The following is a 17,900-nucleotide window of genomic DNA, read 5'->3' as shown; positions in this document are numbered from 1 at the left end:
ATAATCCGGTCGGCCACCGAGCTCTATGAGGCCGGATCCAGATCATATCTATCCTGCATTTGCATACATATATCAATATCCATCCCCCACACCCTATGATTTGTCTCAATTCCTTCATCCATCACCAAACAACATTCGCCCACCCCGCGCACGCATCATTACTGGAAGTTACTTCACGAACGGATTTGATATGACCAACCAATGGTTATCTTCGTGTCATTACTCGCCACTATTATCGAAGACTTTATCGAGAAACTTCATCAACGCCATGGTTGCCCTTGCCGCCCCTGCTCAATGGCTGATGTCAGGCAAGCTCCAGCGACCCTCGCCGGCTATATCTCATCGACTAGTGGGAAGTAGAAAAACAAAAAGAAGGAGAAAGAAAAGAATAATAATAAAATAAAGATAAACAATAAAAATATCTCAAAATATTTAAATATTATCAAAGATTAGTTACGTTAGCATTGTCCGGTCAAATAGACTGAATTAGCACAAATACAAAAAGTTAAGGACTCAATTGACAAAAAAAATTATTTAGTTCTTAATTGGCACTATTGCAATAGATTTAAGACTTTTCCGGTAATTTTTCCTATTTTTGAACTTTATTATTAGGTTAGCAATGTTTTTCTCTTGTGTGTAAAATGTAAGTATTAGTTATTAGGTGAAAAACACAAGGTCCCTAGCATTACAAATATAACTAATAATGCGAGAAGATGGAGATATGAAGTCTCTATTGAGAAAATATTCTTCTAAATATTATGATTCTGACAAAACTATTTATTTAAGAAAGAATCTGGTTAATGCTCTAAAATACTTTATCGCAAGTATAACACATGAATGTAAAGCTTATACTGTTCCAAATTTAGTGTTCAAACTCGAGATGAAGTCATCTCATATTTGCTTATGAATAAATTGAATCATATTATTGTGAGCTCCATTCTTTCAAAAAATTATGGTTCAAAATAAAATATTTTTCGCATAAACCACAAATTATTATGCTAGCAAAGCTCAAATTATAATCTAATGTCACATAAAAAATGGGAACTCCATATGCAAATCACTTTCAATGCATTTAATTTAAATACGAGCTTTTTAATTTATACAAAAGGACTCCCACGTTTTTCATGGGACATACCTAAACACTTTTTGTCTTTTACTGGTGCCCAAAAAATGACGCACTCTACTCACTTGGGCACCCCAAACGCTCTTCCCGTGTTAAATTTGACTTTTAATTAGTCGCTTTTGGGTTACGTCAACATCTTTTATTAGATTTTTGTGTTTAGGCTGCGTATGGTAACCATTATGTTCCGAAAAACTAATTATGATTAAAATGGCTTTTTCCGATTCTATTTCTAGATGAGCTTTAGAGGATCAAGACGCGTTTAATAACCGCCCAAAATTTCTGTTCCTGGAATAAAAAATGCGTTTGATAACCGCACAAAATTTCTGTTTCGAAAAATTGTTTCTCTTCCTAATTTTTTTTCATTTAATTCAAATAATTATGCTGTTACTTTGTAATATTTCATCCTAAATCGAAGACCAATTTTCGATGCACACTAAAATAATTTAAAATACATTATTTTTAGCATGTCATAAATGAAACACAAATTTTAATACATGACGTTTGATGTTCGATTGAAGCATGGGACGATTTCTATATTAAGAACTCATTTTTTTCTTTAAATGTTGCATTGTCCAAAATACATACAAACATAATAGCTGAATAACCAAATTATCCACCGACAAAAAAAAAATTCATCCTCCTTGATGCGAAGTACAAGTCCTTCACAATCATTTTACAACTTATGTCCTAAATCTAAGCGGGTGTTTGGCTCCAGCTCCACAAGCATATGGTCACATTTTGTGACGCATGGCTACGAGTATATATGTTATCATTCGCATGTTGGATGCCCTCATCTTCCGAGACATTTTTTTGCGTAAAAGTGAAATTTATGAAATCTGGGAAATTTAGGCCCCAATTTATGAAAATGACATCAAACTAGCCTAGTCTAGGCTTCTTCTATTTTTAGGGATTTTCTCTCTTTTTTTATTTTCTAAAAAAATTTGAATTTTTTTATTTTATTTTTATTAGGTTGAGGGAAAAGTGATGAGCGAACCGAAAGGAAAAAGTGCGAGATGTCAAACTTTATTCTGTTTTGTGATTCTCAAAAGTGATTCTTTTTTCCACAACCAACTTTTTTTTTGTTCTGAATTCTGTTATAACATTGATTCCGATTCTCAAAATCATTTATGTTACCAAATAAGATTCTCATTTTTTTTTTGTTTTAGATAACGTAATTAGAGAACTAGAATGGTTCTCATGTAGGCCCTTCATGACAATTAACTAATCCAAAGACTTGTCTATTAGGGGAGTCAATTTATTGATTGACCAATCGTGGATATTCGAGTTCGGTATCATATATGAGCTCAAACTCGATACATTACTAGGAAAAAAAATTATGAAATACAATGAAAACAAATACTATTATAAATCTAGTGTTGCATCTCAAATTAGACGATTCTTTAATTTAAGCAGACACTTGTGAGATTTGTCAAATTCAAAAGCTCAGACATGGTCCCTAGATCATGCTTCGCGTGCATGCAATTCATTTCCCACGGCTTCTATGGGACATGCTTAAACACATCTTCTCTTTAGCTCGTGCACAAAAAGTGACCTATATATAGGTCCATCAAAATAATTTGGGTCGACAATTGAACCCATTTTGACCCATCTTTATGCCGTGATGGTGAGCTTTGTTAATCCTGATCGATATCGTTGGCTGGTGGTGTGTCCTTTACACCCTCGGTGTAGATCATACTCTATCATTTCGTTATGTATCTTGGCTGGATGTTCTTCCTTTATGCCTTGGTATAGATCGTATCTATCCTGCATTTGCATACATATATCGGTATCCATCCCCCACACCCTATGATATGTCATAATTCCTTCATCCATCACTCAAAACAACATTCGCCCACCCCCGCGCACGCATCATTACTAGAAGTTACTTCACGAACAGATTTGATATGACCAACCAATGGTTATCTTCGTGTCATTACTCACCACTGTTATCGATGACTTTATCAAGATGGGACATTTGCATGTTGAAAAGGAAGCAAGGTACGCAGGTCGCCTGGACCACTTAGGGGCTTGACCTTTAATGCCATCAAATTAATCAACCATTGGATTCCATTCATGAGAAGGAAGAAATACGAACGTCCTTGTCTGTCAATAAATGCGAACAAAAAGAGACACAAAAAAAGACAAAGCCAACGTGTTCCACGCACGTTCGGACACAGCTTAATAAGCTGGGGAGGGTTCACCCACATTTGTATAACTAAAGATGAGCCATGCGGTGACAGCAAACGCTTGGAATAAGGATTGGCCTAGCTAAGGCTTCGTCACGGTGCTGGTTGTCATCGTGGATGTCATCTTATTTTTGAATGGAAAATCGCTCAAAAAGTCCTAAACTTACTATAATTGTACTTACTCACTTTTCATTTTTCTTTTTACTAATTGAGTATTAAACTTTTTTTGTATTTGTGTCAACTCAATCTATTTGACAGGTCAACGCTAAAGTAGAGAACTTTTTACAATATTTCAATATTTTTCAAATTTTTTATTTTTTATTTTTCTTTTCTTTCTCTTTCTTTTTATTTTTTCCTTTTCACTGGCCAGTGAGCTATGGCCGGCGAGGGCTTTTAGGCTAGGGGAGGCCGTCACGACCGCGGGTGATGTGGCCTTCCTAAGATCTAGGCAAGGCGTTGGAAAGGCCATGGCCGCCCTCGCCCGGTGGCCGATGTCGGGCAAGCTCCAGCGACCCTCGCCGGCTATATCTCGTCGACTAGTGGGAAGTAGAAAAACAAAAAGAAGGAGAAAGAAAAGAATAATAATAAAATAAAGATAAAAAAATAAAAATATCTCAAAATATTTAAGTATTATCAAAGATTATTTACATTAGCGTTGCCCGACCAAATAGATCGAATCAGCACAAATACAAAAATTTTATGACTCAATTGACAAAAAAAATTATTTAGTTCTTAATTGGCACTATTGCAATAGATTTAAGACTTTTTTGGTAATTTTTCCTATTTTTGAACTTTATTATTAGGTTAGCAATGTTTTTCTCTTGTGTGTAAAATGTAAGTATTATTATTAGATTAAAAACATAAGCTCCCTAGCATTACAAATATAACTAATAATGTGAGAAGATGGAAATAAGAAGTCTCTATTGAGAAAACCTTATTTTGAATATTCCGATTCTAACAAAACTATCTATTTAAGAAAGAATCTGGCTAATACTCTAAAATACTTTATCGCAGATATAACACGTGAATGAAAAGCTTATACTGTTCCAAACTTATGTTCGGACTCGAGATGAAGTCGTCACATATTTACTTATGAATAAATTGAATTACATTATTGTGAGCTCCATTCTTTCAAAAATTTATGGTTCAAAATACAATTTTTTTCTTATAAACCACAAATTACTATGCTAGCAAAGCTCAAATTATAATCTAATGTCACATAAAAAATGGGAACTCCATATGAAAATCACTTTCAATGCATTTAATTTCAATGCGAGCTTTTTAATTTATGCAATTGAACTCCCACGTTTTTCATGGGACATACCTAAAAAATTTTGTCTTTTACTGGTACCCAAAAAGTGACACACTCTCCTCACTTGGGCACCCCCAAACGCTCTTCCCATGTTAAATTTGACTTTTAATTAGTCGTTTTCAGGTTACGTCAACATTTTTTATGAGATTTTTGTGTTTATGCTGTGCATGATAACCATTATGTTTCAAAAAATTGATTATGATTAAAATGACTTTTTCTGATTCTGTTTCTGGATGAGTTTTAGAAGATCGTAACACGTTTAATAACTGCCCAAAATTTCTGTTCCTAGAATAAAAATGCATTTAATAACATCACAAAATTTCTGTTTTGAAAAGTTGTTTCTCTTCCTAGTTTTTTTTTTTCATTTAAGTCAAATAATCATGTTGTTACTTTGTAATATTTCATCCTAAATCGAAGACCAATTTTCGATGCACACTAAAATAATTTAAAATACATTATTTTTAGCATGTCATAAATGAAACACAAATTTTAATACATGACGTTTGACATTCGATTGAAGCACGGGACAATTCCTATATTAAGAACTCATTTTTTTTCTTTAAATGTTGTGTTGCCTAAAATACATACAAACATAGTAGCTGAATAACCAAATTATCCACCGACAAAAAAAAAATTCATCCTCCTTGATGCGAAGTACAAGTCCTTCACAATCATTTTACAGCTTCCGTCCTAAATCTAAGCGGGTGTTTGGCTCCAGCTCCACAAGCAGATGGTCACATTTTGTGACGCATGGCTACGAGTATATATGTTATCATTCGCATGTTGGATGCCCTCATCTTCCGAGACATTTTTTTGCGAAAAAGTGAAATTTATGAAATCTGGGAAATTTAGGCCCAAATTTATGAAAAGGACATCAAACTAGCCTAATCTAAGCTTCTTTTATTTTTAGGGATTTTCAATTTTTTTGTGATTTTCTAAAAAAATTCAATTTTTTTAAAATTTTTTTATTTTATTTTTTGTTAGGTTGAGGGAAAAGTGACGAAAGAATTGAAAGGAAAAAGTAAGAGATGTTAGACTTTATTCATTTTTGTGATTCTCAAAAGTGATTTTTTTTCCAGAACCAACTTTTTTTTTTTTTTTGGATTTTGCTCTAAAACTGATTCTGATTATCTAAAAGTGATTCCGGGAATAGAATCGAAATTAGAATCATTTACGTTACCAAATAAGATTCTCATCTTTTTTTGTTTCAGGGAACAAAATCATAGAACTAGAATGGTTCTCATGCATGCCCTTACTATCTATTAACCGATCCAAAGACTTGTCAATTAGGGGAGTCAATTTATTAATTGACCAATCGTGTATATTCCCAAGAAATTAGATAAAGTAAAGTAACAACCTTTATCTTCGTTGAACTGCTACGACACGACCCCAGTAGGTATTCAGTTAAGAAATCTAGTCCTCCTCATCCCAATTCGGGTTCGGCATCATATATGAGCTCAAACTCGATACATTACTAGGCAAAAAATTACTATCAAATACAATGAAAATAAATACTATTATAAATCTAGTGTCGCATCTCAAATTACACAATTCTTTAATTTAAATAGACACTTGTGAGATTTGTCAAATTCAAAAGCTCAGACACGGTCCCTAGATCATGCTCCGCGTGCATGCAATTCATTTCCTACGGCTTCCATGGGACATGCTGAAACACATCTTCTCTTTAGCTCATGCACAAAAAGTGACCTATATATAGGTCCATCAAAATAATTTGGGTCAACAATTTAACCTGTTTTAACCAATTTGTATACAATACAATATTAACAACTCATACTCAACCCGACCCAAGATTCAATTTTAGCAATATTTTTCACCTTAAATTGTTGTTGGTTTTTGAAGAATGGACCGGCTCTATGGACCTATACCCAGCACGATGCATGAATTGCTGACGTCAAAATCAATTGTACTAATAAACTCCGATGGTAGCGTCGCGTGAAAAAACAAAAATAAGAACAGATGACTAGGTTGATTTGGTGCCCAATTTTCCTGCACTAATTGATAACATCAAATTGATTCGATTCCAAGTTCCGAACTATGGCCTTTCGAGACTCTTGATTGGCTTACTTTTTAAGGAGTGTTCGTGCATGTGGATCAGGTGTACATCAAATTCAGAGACTATTGGCAACAAAAATTCCTATATATACATTCACTGTCACGACTTTTGGCTCATAGAATTTCACTGTGGCACCCTAGACGATTTCTAGATATTCGATTTTGAAATACTATCTACAATGGGGTTGTTCGTTCGTAATAGAAAATAGACTAAAAGCCACACAAAAAAAATCATGAACTATCCTTACTGTGACATATGTATTTTGATTTTTTTTTGTGACACTAAAAATTCAAAACTTACACCCATGCGAAGTATTTAACTCAAATTTATATTTGCGTGACATATTTACTAAAAAAAAAAATTTGGTCCCACGTGCAAACAACAATTTTGTTCACACGCGGGAGGAGGGCTGACACCTCTATTTATACCTACTGGCCAGCGTTGGGCTACGACAACCCCAAACAAACTTCACCCGGTCTCCCAACTCTCTCTCTCTCTCTCTCTCTCTCTCTCTCTCTCTGGCACCATGGATACTCCTCTTCTATCCCCCGCAACAGAAACTTGTCGAACCTCTGAAACTTGTCGAACCGTGTTACCCTTGCCGCCCTCACAGGACCCAAACGAGACCAACTGGATCGTCCCAGTCAACGCCATCGAGCGACAGTACTGGAAGAATCCGTCCATCTACAGGGTCCCCGCCACCATCACCAAACTCAACCCCAATGCCTACCGGCCGCAGGTTGTCTCTTTCGGCCCCTACCACCACAACGCTGTCCAACTCCGTCCAATGGAGGAACACAAGAACCGCGCACGCCGCCACTTCCTGAACCGGTCCCGGAAGACCCCCGAGCCCTTCCTTGAGTCCCTGAGGGAGGTGGCCCGGGACCTCGAGGAAAGCTATGATGCACTGGATCCAAAGCGGCAGGATGGCACAGGGGACCATTTCCTGGAGCTCATGATCACAGACGGCTGCTTCATGCTCGAGATCATGAGGATCGCTGTAGCGGTAGAGGAGAAGAAGAATGGCCTTGCGCCCAGTGACCCCTTCTTCAGCAATGACTATGCGCCCAATGACCCCATCTTCAGCACCCACAGGCTGGCATACATGACGCCGTACATAAAACGGGACATGCTGATGTTGGAGAATCAGTTGCCGATGCTAGTGCTGGAACGTCTGGTTGCAGTCGAGAGAGATGGCAAGGAGGTTAGTTTCTTAGATTTCACTTTGTCGCTGGAGAGGTCATTGCACGCAAGAAAACAGCCCTACTATGTTTACCTAACAGCACATATTGATAATCTCATATGAATCTTAAGTCACCATTTGAGAACAATTAACTATTTCACTAAATCCAGTAGAGAAATGATTATGTAATAGTAATAAATAATTAAAAATTATTATGAAGTCTACTCTTTTAAAAATTTATTATATTTTTACTCGATCACTTAAAATTATTAAGCTAATAAAGTTGTTAGATGTATCACCTCAATCAGAGAATTTTTTTCCCCTTTTGTGCGTGTAGCATGGACACGACAACAATCTAGTATTTGATGCGCTGACTTTTCTCCGACAACGCAGCGTGAGAGTTACATCCACGAGCTCATCCTCAAATTCCACCACCTCAACACTTGCGTCAGTGGAACGGGCAGATTCCTGCATGTCATGGACGTCTTCAGGAAAGGCCTGCTGACTCCCGAGAAGGACCAGAATGGGCCTGATGCTGGTGGCGACGAGACTATCCGGTCGGCCACCGAGCTGGTCGAGGCCGGGATCCATTTCCAGGCGAGCGATACTCCCAGTCTCAAGGACGTCTCCTTTGGCGGAGGGGTCCTGAGGCTCCCTGTCATCAAGGTGGATGACGCCACCGAGTCCATGTTCCTCAACATCATGACCTTCGAGCGCTTGCACATCGGGGCTGGGACCGAGGTCACATCCTACGTCACCTTCATGGACAGCATCATCAACAATGAGGGGGATGTCGCGCTGCTCCACACCCATGGCATCATCCAGAGTGCCTTGGGGAGCGACAAGGCGGTCGCCGAGCTATTCAACTCGCTGTGCAAGGAAGTGACGCTCGCATCCAACAACAGCCTGGCCGCCGTGCAAAAGAAGATCAGCACGTTCTGCGGGACACGCTGGCACAAGTGGAGGGCTTATCTCACCCACACCCACTTCAAGAATCCTTGGACTATATTTTCTCTCATCGCCGCCATCCTCCTCTTCGCAATCGCCATAATTCAGACCGTATATGCTGTGCTCGCCTACTATTGAACCCTCCCGTTGCCTCTGTAATAATAATTTCTTTCTTCGATTTTTTGGGTTTTTCCTATAATGGCTTATGCACGATAATTATCTGTTGATTGGTTGTTGATTATTGTCATGAATATGATTTTCCTCCTGTTTTTGGTCGTGCTTATTTCCCCCTTTTGAAGAATGCAGATTTGGCTGTTTATATATCATTATCAAATGACGATTCTCTTGTTTCAGTCTTCTTCATTTTTGTCCAACTTGGATACGTAGTCTGAAGGATCATCCAGCTTTAGGAAAATGAAATCTTCCGTTGCAACATTTCCTTGTTGATTAGATTTTGTTGAAGTCGTGGGCAATTTATCCAAAAAAGCCAAGACTCATACAAGTTTCTATTAGAATTCGGTGCGTAATCATAATGAAATAACACGTAAAAGGGAAAAAAAAAAAAAAAGGAAAATCGAGACATAACATTTTATCATGTTTCATTCTTAAACTAGGGCCACGTCCAGCAAATGATTCTAATATAATTAGCACATTGCACCTCTTGTTACGAGAAAAAAAAAAACATATATATAGCAGTCGTTACTCATGAACTCATGCCAAACTGCCAATGAAAAAATATGAGCATGATCCCTTTTTCTGTCGATGAGGAATATGAACTACATGTCACTAATTTCTAGACATGTAATGAGTAGTTGAAGTATGTGATTCTAGCTTAGTCGGTGGTAGTCAGGAGTAATGGCTAAAAATCTGTTCATAGTGTAAAATGAAGCAAATATCTCTGTTTGTGACGGAGATTCTTAGCAGAAGAGTCGATTGGGAAAGACTTTTCAAAGGCTTCGTGCTTCGCTCATTCATGTCCAGATCAACTACAGCTCCATAAATCCCTTCCACCAAACATTTTGGTGATGCATGCAGCCCCGAAATTAGTGATCAGGGACGGGACCTCGAGGAAAGCTATGATGCACTGGACCCAAAGCGGCAGGATGTCACGGGGGACCATTTCCTGGAGCTCATGATCAGGGACGGCTGCTTCATGCTCGAGATCATGAGGATCGCTGTAGCGGTAGAGGAGGAGAAGAATAACCATGCACCCAGTGACCCCTTCTTCAGCAATGACTATGCGCCCAATGACCCCATCTTCAGCACCCACAGGCTGGCATACATGACGCCGTACATAAAACGGGACATGCTGATGTTGGAGAATCAGTTGCCGATGCTAGTGCTGGAACGTCTGGTTGCAGTCGAGAGGAACGTCTGGTTGCAGGTTAGTTTCTTAGATTTCACTTCGCCGCTGGAGAGGTCGTTGCACGCAAGAAAACAGCCCTACTATGTTTACCTAAAAGCACATACTAGTAATCTCATATGGATCTAAAGTCACCGTTCGAGAACAATTAACTATTTTACTAAATTCAGTAGAGAAATGATTATGTAATAGTAATAAATAATTAAAAATTATTGTGAAGGCGACTCTTTTAAAAATTTACTATATTTTTACTCAATCACTTAAAATTATTAAGCTAATAAAGTTGTTAGATTTATCACCTCAATCAGAGACTTTTTTCCCCTTTTGTGCGTGTAGCATGGACACGACGACAATCTAGTATTTGATGCGCTGACTTTTCTCCGACAATGCAGCGGGAGGGTTACATCCACGAGCTCATCCTCAACTTCCACCACCTCAACACTTGCGTCAGTGGGACGAGCAGATTCCTGCATGTCATGGACGTCTTCAGGAAAGGCCTGCTGACGCCCGAGAAGGTCCAGAATCGGCCTGAGGCTGGTGGCGACGAGATTATCCGGTCGGCCACCGAGCTGGACGAGGCCGGGATCTGTTTCAAGAAGAGCCATACTGGCAGTCTCGAGGACGTCTCCTTTGGCGAAGGGGTCCTGAGGCTCCCCGTCATCAAGGTGGATGACGCCACCGAGTCCATGTTCCTCAACATCATGACCTTCGAGCGCTTACACATCGGGGCTGGGACCGAGGTCACATCCTACGTCACTTTCATGGACAGCATCATCAACAATGAGGGGGATGTCGCGCTGCTCCTCACCCATGGCATCATCCAGAGTGCCTTGGGAAGCGACAAGGCGGTCGCCAAGCTATTCAACCTGCATTGCAAGGAAGTGACGCTCGCATCCAACAACAGCCTGGACGCCGTGCAAAAGAAGATCAGCAAGTACTGCGAGACGCCCTGGAACAAGTGGAGGGCTAATCTCACCCACACCCAGTTCAAGAATCCTTGGACTATATATCATTATCAAATGCGACAAAAAAAAATATATATCATTATCAAATGACGATTCTCTTGTTTCAGTCTTCTTCATTTTTGTCCAACTTGAATACGTAGTCCGAAGGATCATCCAGCTTTAGGGAAATGAAATCTTCCGTTGCAACATTTCCGTTTTGATTAGATTTTGTTGAAGTTGTGGGCAATTTATCCAAAAAAGCCAAGACTCATGCTAGTTTCTGTTAGAATTCGGCGAGTAATCACAATGAAATAACGCGTAAAAGCAAAAAAAAGAAAATGGAGACACAACGTTTTATCATGTTTCAACCTTAAACTAGGGCCACATTCAGCAGATGATTCCACTATAATTAGCACATTGCACCTCTCGTTGCAAGAAAAAAAAAAAGTATATATTGTTAGAACACACGTGTGTGTTGTGTTGGAGAAGTCCCACATTGGAGAATTAATGTGATATGGAGCAGTTAATATATCCAAATTGACCCATAACTCATTAGCTTAAGCTTTTGAGTTAAGATGAGTCCAACTAGATTTGTTAATGGGCACAAATCCCTATTGGCGATCTCCCCGAGTGAAGGTATCGGACTTCTACTGCGCTCTCTCATCATATATGTAGCGGTCGTTACTCATGAACTCATGCCCAAATTGCCAATGAAAAAATATGAGCATGACCCTTTTTCTGTCGATGAGAAATATGAACTATATGTCACTAAATTCTAGATATGTAATGAGCAGTTAAAGTATGTGATTCTAGCTTAGTCGGTGGTAGTCAGCAGTAATGGCTAAAAATCTGTTCAAAGTGTAAAATGAAGCAAATATCTCAGTTTGTGACGGAGATTCTTAGCAGAAGAGTCGATTGGGAAAGACTTTTCAAAGGCTTCGTGCTTCGCTCATTCATGTCCAGATCAACTACAGCTCCATAAATCCCATCCACCAAACATTTTGGTGATACATGCAGCCCCGAAAGCTCCTTCCTTTTTCCTTTGCCGAGTAAATCCCACGTACCAGAGACACATTTGGTTGGGTATTGAGCGCGAGTCCTATTCCGCCCGCTATTAAAATCCCCCACGCAAATATCCGACACCAAAACAATGGCCAACTCTATTTCCTTAACGTTACTACTTAGTTGACACCCGATTTTTAGTCAACAAGTCATTAAAAGGAAAAACTTGAGACTATATTTTCTGATTGTAACACGGCCCGTTTCTCAGCAAAAAAGAGTCGTCTTAGCGTTTTTAAAATTTTTTCAAGTTTCGTAGTGTTCTGTCTAAAGCCATGCATTGATTTTACCAATAATCAAAGAATATTTTAGAGTAGACTTTTTAATTAACTACTGAAGTCAACACTTGGTCAACATTTTCAAAAATTTCAAAGATCCTTTAATCAACTCATTTTTACCTTAATTTGACTTTTGCATCATCAATTTAAAAAAAAAAATCGAAAATCGATTTTATCCCAAACTTTGAGTATCGATCGGCCAAATTCACAAATTAGTGGAAAAAGTACACTTTTAGTGCCAAAAGTTATGTACAGAGATCACTTTGGTGCCAAAAGTTTCAATCGGATTACTTTAGTGCCAAATTTTCTAAAAAATGTTCACTTAAGTACCAATTCCGATATACTTCGCCAGAAATCCGACGTGGCACTTTTTTATTAATATACGACGCCGATGTGGCTCACCGGAGTCCACGTGGCATTTTTTTTAATTTGAATTTTTTAAATAATTTCAAAAAAAGATGAAAATTTAAAAGAAAAAAGCAAGGATTCAATTACCAGGACATGGCCGAAGGGGGTTGCTGAGCCCCAGCTATGGGCCGGCGACACCCGGCGGCCCTCACCCAGATCGAGCAAGGGTCGTCAGCCCCGGTCCAGGTTTGGCCGAGGGCGCCCACCGCCGAGGCCCGATTTGGGCGAAGGCCGCTAGGCTCTCACCCGCGGCCGCCATGTGTCACCGGCCCATGGCTAGGGCTCGGTGACCCCCTCCGGCCATGTAGCACCCTAGCTAGCCATTGTCAGCAATTATGGGGCGGTGGCGGCAAGGGTTATAGCAAACCCTCGCCACCTGACTTGCATATTTTTTTTAAGCTTTTTTTTCTTTTCTTTTTTTTTTATTTCACTCTATTTTAAGTAAAAAATTTATTTTAAAATTTTTCTGTTAATTTTTTCATTTTTTTAAATATATTTTTAATTTTTAATTGTTTTTTGAAGTCCATGTGGAAGCAATTTTTTTAAAAAAAGTTTGAAGTCCACGTGGAAGCACATGTGGACTTCATTTTTTTTAAATGCCATTTAAAAATTCAAAAATTAAATAAAAATGCCACATATACAGGATAGCCAGAATTTTTCGCCGGAGGTACCAAAGTGATCATTTTGTCTCCGACTTGACACTTAAGTGATCCGATTGAAATTTTTGGTACCAAAGTGATCTTCGTACACAACTTTTAACACTAAAAGTATACTTTTTCCCAAATTAATTGCTTTCCAGTCATTTTTTAGAGAAGTTTCTTTCATGACTGTGACGCCCTGGAAATTAGACTCTATGTTCGGAGATCGAGTTCAATAAAAAGGATTATTATTGGATTTTAGTCGGTGCAAAAATTTCCGATCGCAAGGATATAAGTGATGAGTTTCGGACAAGTCCTGATTTGTCGTTTGATTTCGATTAGATCTCGAAATCTTAGTCGTCGCACTTTAGGATTTTTAATCCTCGCGCCTAAGCCTAGATCGGACCAAGCCTAGCTTATGAAAAGACCAAAATACCTTTCTTTCATTGCGCCAAAATTTCGTTTTGCCCTGAAATACCAAACGACCCATTTTACCTCTCATTAATACACATGATGATGATTGGACCCAAAAAAAAAAAATACACATGATGACAAAATTCTTTAAAAAAAACCCCAAGTGGGCCCCATTTGTCCCCTCATCCCATCCATCTTCCACCAACCCATCACCATCAACTTCTCTCTCTCTTCCTTTCTTTTCCCCACGTGCTCTCTCTCTTTTTCCTCCTTTTCTCTCTCTCTTTCCCTCTCTCTCTCCCCCTTTTTCTCTCTTTCTGCCGTGCAATCAGAACCCTCCCAAAAACGTGACTTCCTCTTCTTCTTTTCTTCTTCTTCTTCTTCCTCCTTCGGTGGTCTTCTGTTTTTGCGACGCTCCCCCCCCCTTGACTGAAGCTGCTGCTGCCACGCCACCTCCACCCACACCAGCCTTCATCCACCTGCAGCCGTGTCATCCCCGTCGTCGTACCGCCGAGCTCGCCAATCGCCGCTAGAAAGACCCTAGCCCGAGGACCCGCGACCCTCTCCTCCCTCTCGGCTTCTCCCTCACCCGAGCTTCGACGGACCCGCGACCTCCGGCTCAGACCCGTCAACTCCTCCACCTCACCCAGCCGGATCCCGTCGCCTTTCAGCCCCGACCACCAGATCCGAGCCCGAGCTCCAGCCGCCGCCGCCATCACCTCGCCGGTAGCCACTTGAACCCGACGCTAGCTCGCCGGTCCCGCGCGCCCGGACCACCTTAAGCCCTCAGATCCGAGCCGCCGTACCGCCGCCGAGACTCCGTCGTCGATCCGAGCCGTTTCGTCGAAATTACTGTTCGGTGAACAGTACCGTGAATAGTGTCAGTGAATAGTGCGGGGGTGAACAGTGAACAGTGCGGGGATGAATAGTGTTCGGTGAACAGTATCGCGTGAATAGTGCCTCACCGGCCGTGAACAGTAACCGGTGTGAACAGTGCACCGGCCGGACGCGAACAGTAACTCCGATGGTGAACAGTATTTTTCGACATCGGCCTCGAAGTTCGTGCCCGACCCGACATCGACCGCAGTTGTGGTGAGTCGACCTCTAAACCCTAGTTATGGCGCTAATTATGCTTATGGGTAGTTAATTAATTAATTATAGTGTTTAGATAGATTTAATTACGGTCAATTTAGTTAGAAACATGAATTAGGCTAAAGGACCGTAATTAGTTAAGTTAGTCGGATTAGGTAAGTTATATGTGGTTAATTGATAATTAGAATTGACTGATCGCGAGCGAGCGACAGGTTAGGAACGAGGGCGCAATTGACTGTCAATTGAAAATTGGAGATTATGAAAAGATCGAATGACTTCAATTGATCGTCTCATTAATTGATTGAATTGAGTGCTTGAATCGATTGTTGAATGTTGTGGATGTTTGATTCGGAGACCGCTCGTCTCGTTTCGCGTGAAATATCGGTCGATGAAGTTGTGCATTCATGTGATCACGTGTGAGATCAAATTGCATATTTTAGCATGAAAACGGCCTGGGGCCAAGTCTTTGAGCATGCGTATATGAGCATTCGACTAAATTTGAGAAATGAACTAATTGAATGTCGAATTGCTTGGGTGGTCACATGAGAATTATCGTCGGCCCGGGGGGTACCAGGGGACGATTCATGAGTTGTATAATATATCCGTCCCGGGGGTACCAGGGGGATTATTATCGTCGACCCGGGGGTACCAGGGGACGATTCATGAGTTGCCTAATATATCCGTCCCGGGGGTACCGGGGGGATTAATATCGTCGACTCAGGGGTACCAGAGGACGATACTTATTATTCTAGATATGTCTGTCTCTGGGGTACCAGGGGGACTATCGGTCGTCCTTATTGAAGAAATAAAACGATGTCCGGTCCTGCCTGAAGAGCACCAACCGACTAGTGTGCTGAATTTATGGGTCGAATGTGATAATAAATGGACCGCGTGTGGTATCATGTACATGCAAGTTGTGTGATACTTTACTAATTAATTGATTGGTTGACTGTTATGTCAAGTTTGTATCGCATTATGTGTGGCTTCATAGGGTAAACTTGCATGTGGTTGGATTATCTACTCTGTGATATTATATTTGTTTGATAGGACGCCCTAGGCGAATCAACGTCATAGCCGGGCTTAGGCGTTGACTTCGCCGAGATTTATTTCTCACCCCGTCGTGGGCTAACATTTTCGTGTCCCGAGTGATGGAACCCCACAGATGCCAAGGTTTGGCTGTTGGATTAGTCTTTTGAAATAGATGAAGGTTTAACCTTAGTATCTTTATTTTGAGATGCTCGAGAGCCGCCCCGAAGTGTGGGGTTGTATGTGACTACTATAGCTCAGTAGGGATAAAGTTCATCTACTTTTGATTAATGAATGAAGAAGTCTCTTAAATGAACGATTGTTGAGCAGTCTTATTATACTATCCCTACTGTTTGTAATTATTTGGGAGTGTAACACGTTCCGCATGCGTTTTAATTACGTAGGTCGATAGCCCGCCTGGGACGCTATCATCTATGACCCGTGGCGAATTGGTAGGGATGTCGCGAGCTCAAGAGTCGGGGCGTGACAATGACACTTAATCCAAAGGTCATAACACGTCCAATTGTCAAGCCAATTTTGGAAATCTAAGCTAGAGGCAGATTCGCCAAATTTCAAGCACCCATTAGGGCCCAATCGATTGTTCACAAGTATCATCAATTAGCATAATTTGAGACCGTTTAATTTCAAGTAACTCAAGAATGTGGCTCTCATACGAATAGCCACCTTTTGACAAAGAAATTGACTCGGTTATTTTTGGTTGACTATGGTATTCGATTGCATTCAACGTGTAAGATGCTACCACCAGTGTCAAATATATTGAGATGGAATCAATGCTCCGCCGAATGAACTCCTCCAAATGTCCGAAGTCTGGCCTTTTTCTATGTGGAGCATTTATATAATCGGGCTGATAAATCCTAATGTCATCGAATGGTTATTGGTTCATCTTAGTGGCTATAGATTACTCCATGAAGTTGATCGAAACTATCTCATAGTCAAAGTTATTGCTAAAAGCATGGCCAAGTTCATTATCATGATATTATTGCTCAATATGGAGTTCCAAAATCAATCCTCACTGATAATGGTTCGAACCTAAAGAACGAGATCATGGAGGAATTACTTGACGTTTTAGGATTCGCCTCTTCTATTGATTGCTATACCCTCTACAAACGAATTGAGCTGAGGACGCTGCAAACAAGTATATAAAGAAGATCTTCTCAAAATAACTGAGAATTACTGGGATTGTCATGAGTCTCCAATACACATTAATGGCGTATTGAACCCTAATTCACACTTCGACTGAGGCAACTCCATGGTATGGAAGCGGTATTATCCGTGGAAGTAGAAGTTCCTTTCCTATGGATTGTCTCGTAGTTAAAGAAGCTACTGGCTTTATGACATGGCTAATTGACCCAAAAGAATAATAACAGGAAATTCTTTCCAAAGGGTATACTGAAATCGATTGAATAATGATGCTGATTATATAGGACGGACGTCCTTTATATAGATAGGACCCCTTAAGAAATTAAATACGAATCAAATCTAATCCTCATCAAACAAGATTCAAATTAAATCAATATAATTCAAATTAAATATCGCGATCGGATATATCGCAAAGTTGCCTAAAATAGAAAACTACTCAAAAACCTATTTAAACGACTCCGAAACGTGAAAATCCATTATATGTCATGGTAAAGCAGTGATTATTGATCAGAATGTCGTTTCGCTTCAGCCGACCAAATTTGAGCGCAATCCGAGCTCGTCAATCCAAAATCAATGAAATCTACCCGATTTCCGGCGATTACGTTTTTTCAAGAAATCACATGCCAATTGTTCTACATCACTAATGCTATCAAAAACAAGTAGAAAAGCCATTCAACTGTAAGGTTATTCC

At 39.9% G+C, this 17,900-nt stretch overlaps 2 protein-coding genes across 2 annotated transcripts; both read left to right on the top strand.

Moving 5' to 3' along the window:
- Positions 1-7,221: 7,221 nt before the first annotated feature.
- On the top strand, positions 7,222-9,112 carry LOC115731868 (UPF0481 protein At3g47200-like). The gene is made up of 2 exons (XM_030662546.1): positions 7,222-7,899; positions 8,272-9,112. Exons 1-2 carry the CDS (start codon positions 7,222-7,224, stop codon positions 8,962-8,964), a joined length of 1,371 nt encoding a protein of 456 aa, XP_030518406.1. The 3' UTR covers positions 8,965-9,112.
- Positions 9,113-9,681: 569 nt separating this feature from the next.
- On the top strand, positions 9,682-11,317 carry LOC115731867 (UPF0481 protein At3g47200-like). The gene is made up of 4 exons (XM_030662545.2): positions 9,682-9,704; positions 9,862-10,198; positions 10,582-11,197; positions 11,247-11,317. Exons 1-4 carry the CDS (start codon positions 9,682-9,684, stop codon positions 11,315-11,317), a joined length of 1,047 nt encoding a protein of 348 aa, XP_030518405.2.
- The last annotated feature ends 6,583 nt before the right edge of the window (positions 11,318-17,900 follow it).

This window comes from Rhodamnia argentea, chromosome 8 (genome assembly GCF_020921035.1).
Source record: "Rhodamnia argentea isolate NSW1041297 chromosome 8, ASM2092103v1, whole genome shotgun sequence".
NCBI classification, from domain to species: domain Eukaryota; kingdom Viridiplantae; phylum Streptophyta; class Magnoliopsida; order Myrtales; family Myrtaceae; genus Rhodamnia; species Rhodamnia argentea.
The sequence above is the reverse complement of the archived record's forward strand: the minus strand, read 5'-3'. Positions and strand labels throughout refer to the sequence as shown.

What these genes read in the sequence shown, in the direction of transcription:
- LOC115731867 (XM_030662545.2), top strand. Translation starts at nt 9,682, where the DNA reads ATGGCTAAAAATCTGTTCATAGT. An exon ending in GCTAAAAATCTGTTCATAGT is followed by an intron (nt 9,705 to 9,861) that starts GTAAAATGAAGC and finishes TGATGCATGCAG; the next exon opens with CCCCGAAATTAGTGATCAGG. An exon ending in CAAGAATCCTTGGACTATAT is followed by an intron (nt 11,198 to 11,246) that starts ATCATTATCAAA and finishes TATCAAATGACG; the next exon opens with ATTCTCTTGTTTCAGTCTTC.
- LOC115731868 (XM_030662546.1), top strand. Translation starts at nt 7,222, where the DNA reads ATGGATACTCCTCTTCTATCCCCCGCAACAGAAACTTGTCGAACCTCT. An exon ending in TCGAGAGAGATGGCAAGGAG is followed by an intron (nt 7,900 to 8,271) that starts GTTAGTTTCTTA and finishes CCGACAACGCAG; the next exon opens with CGTGAGAGTTACATCCACGA.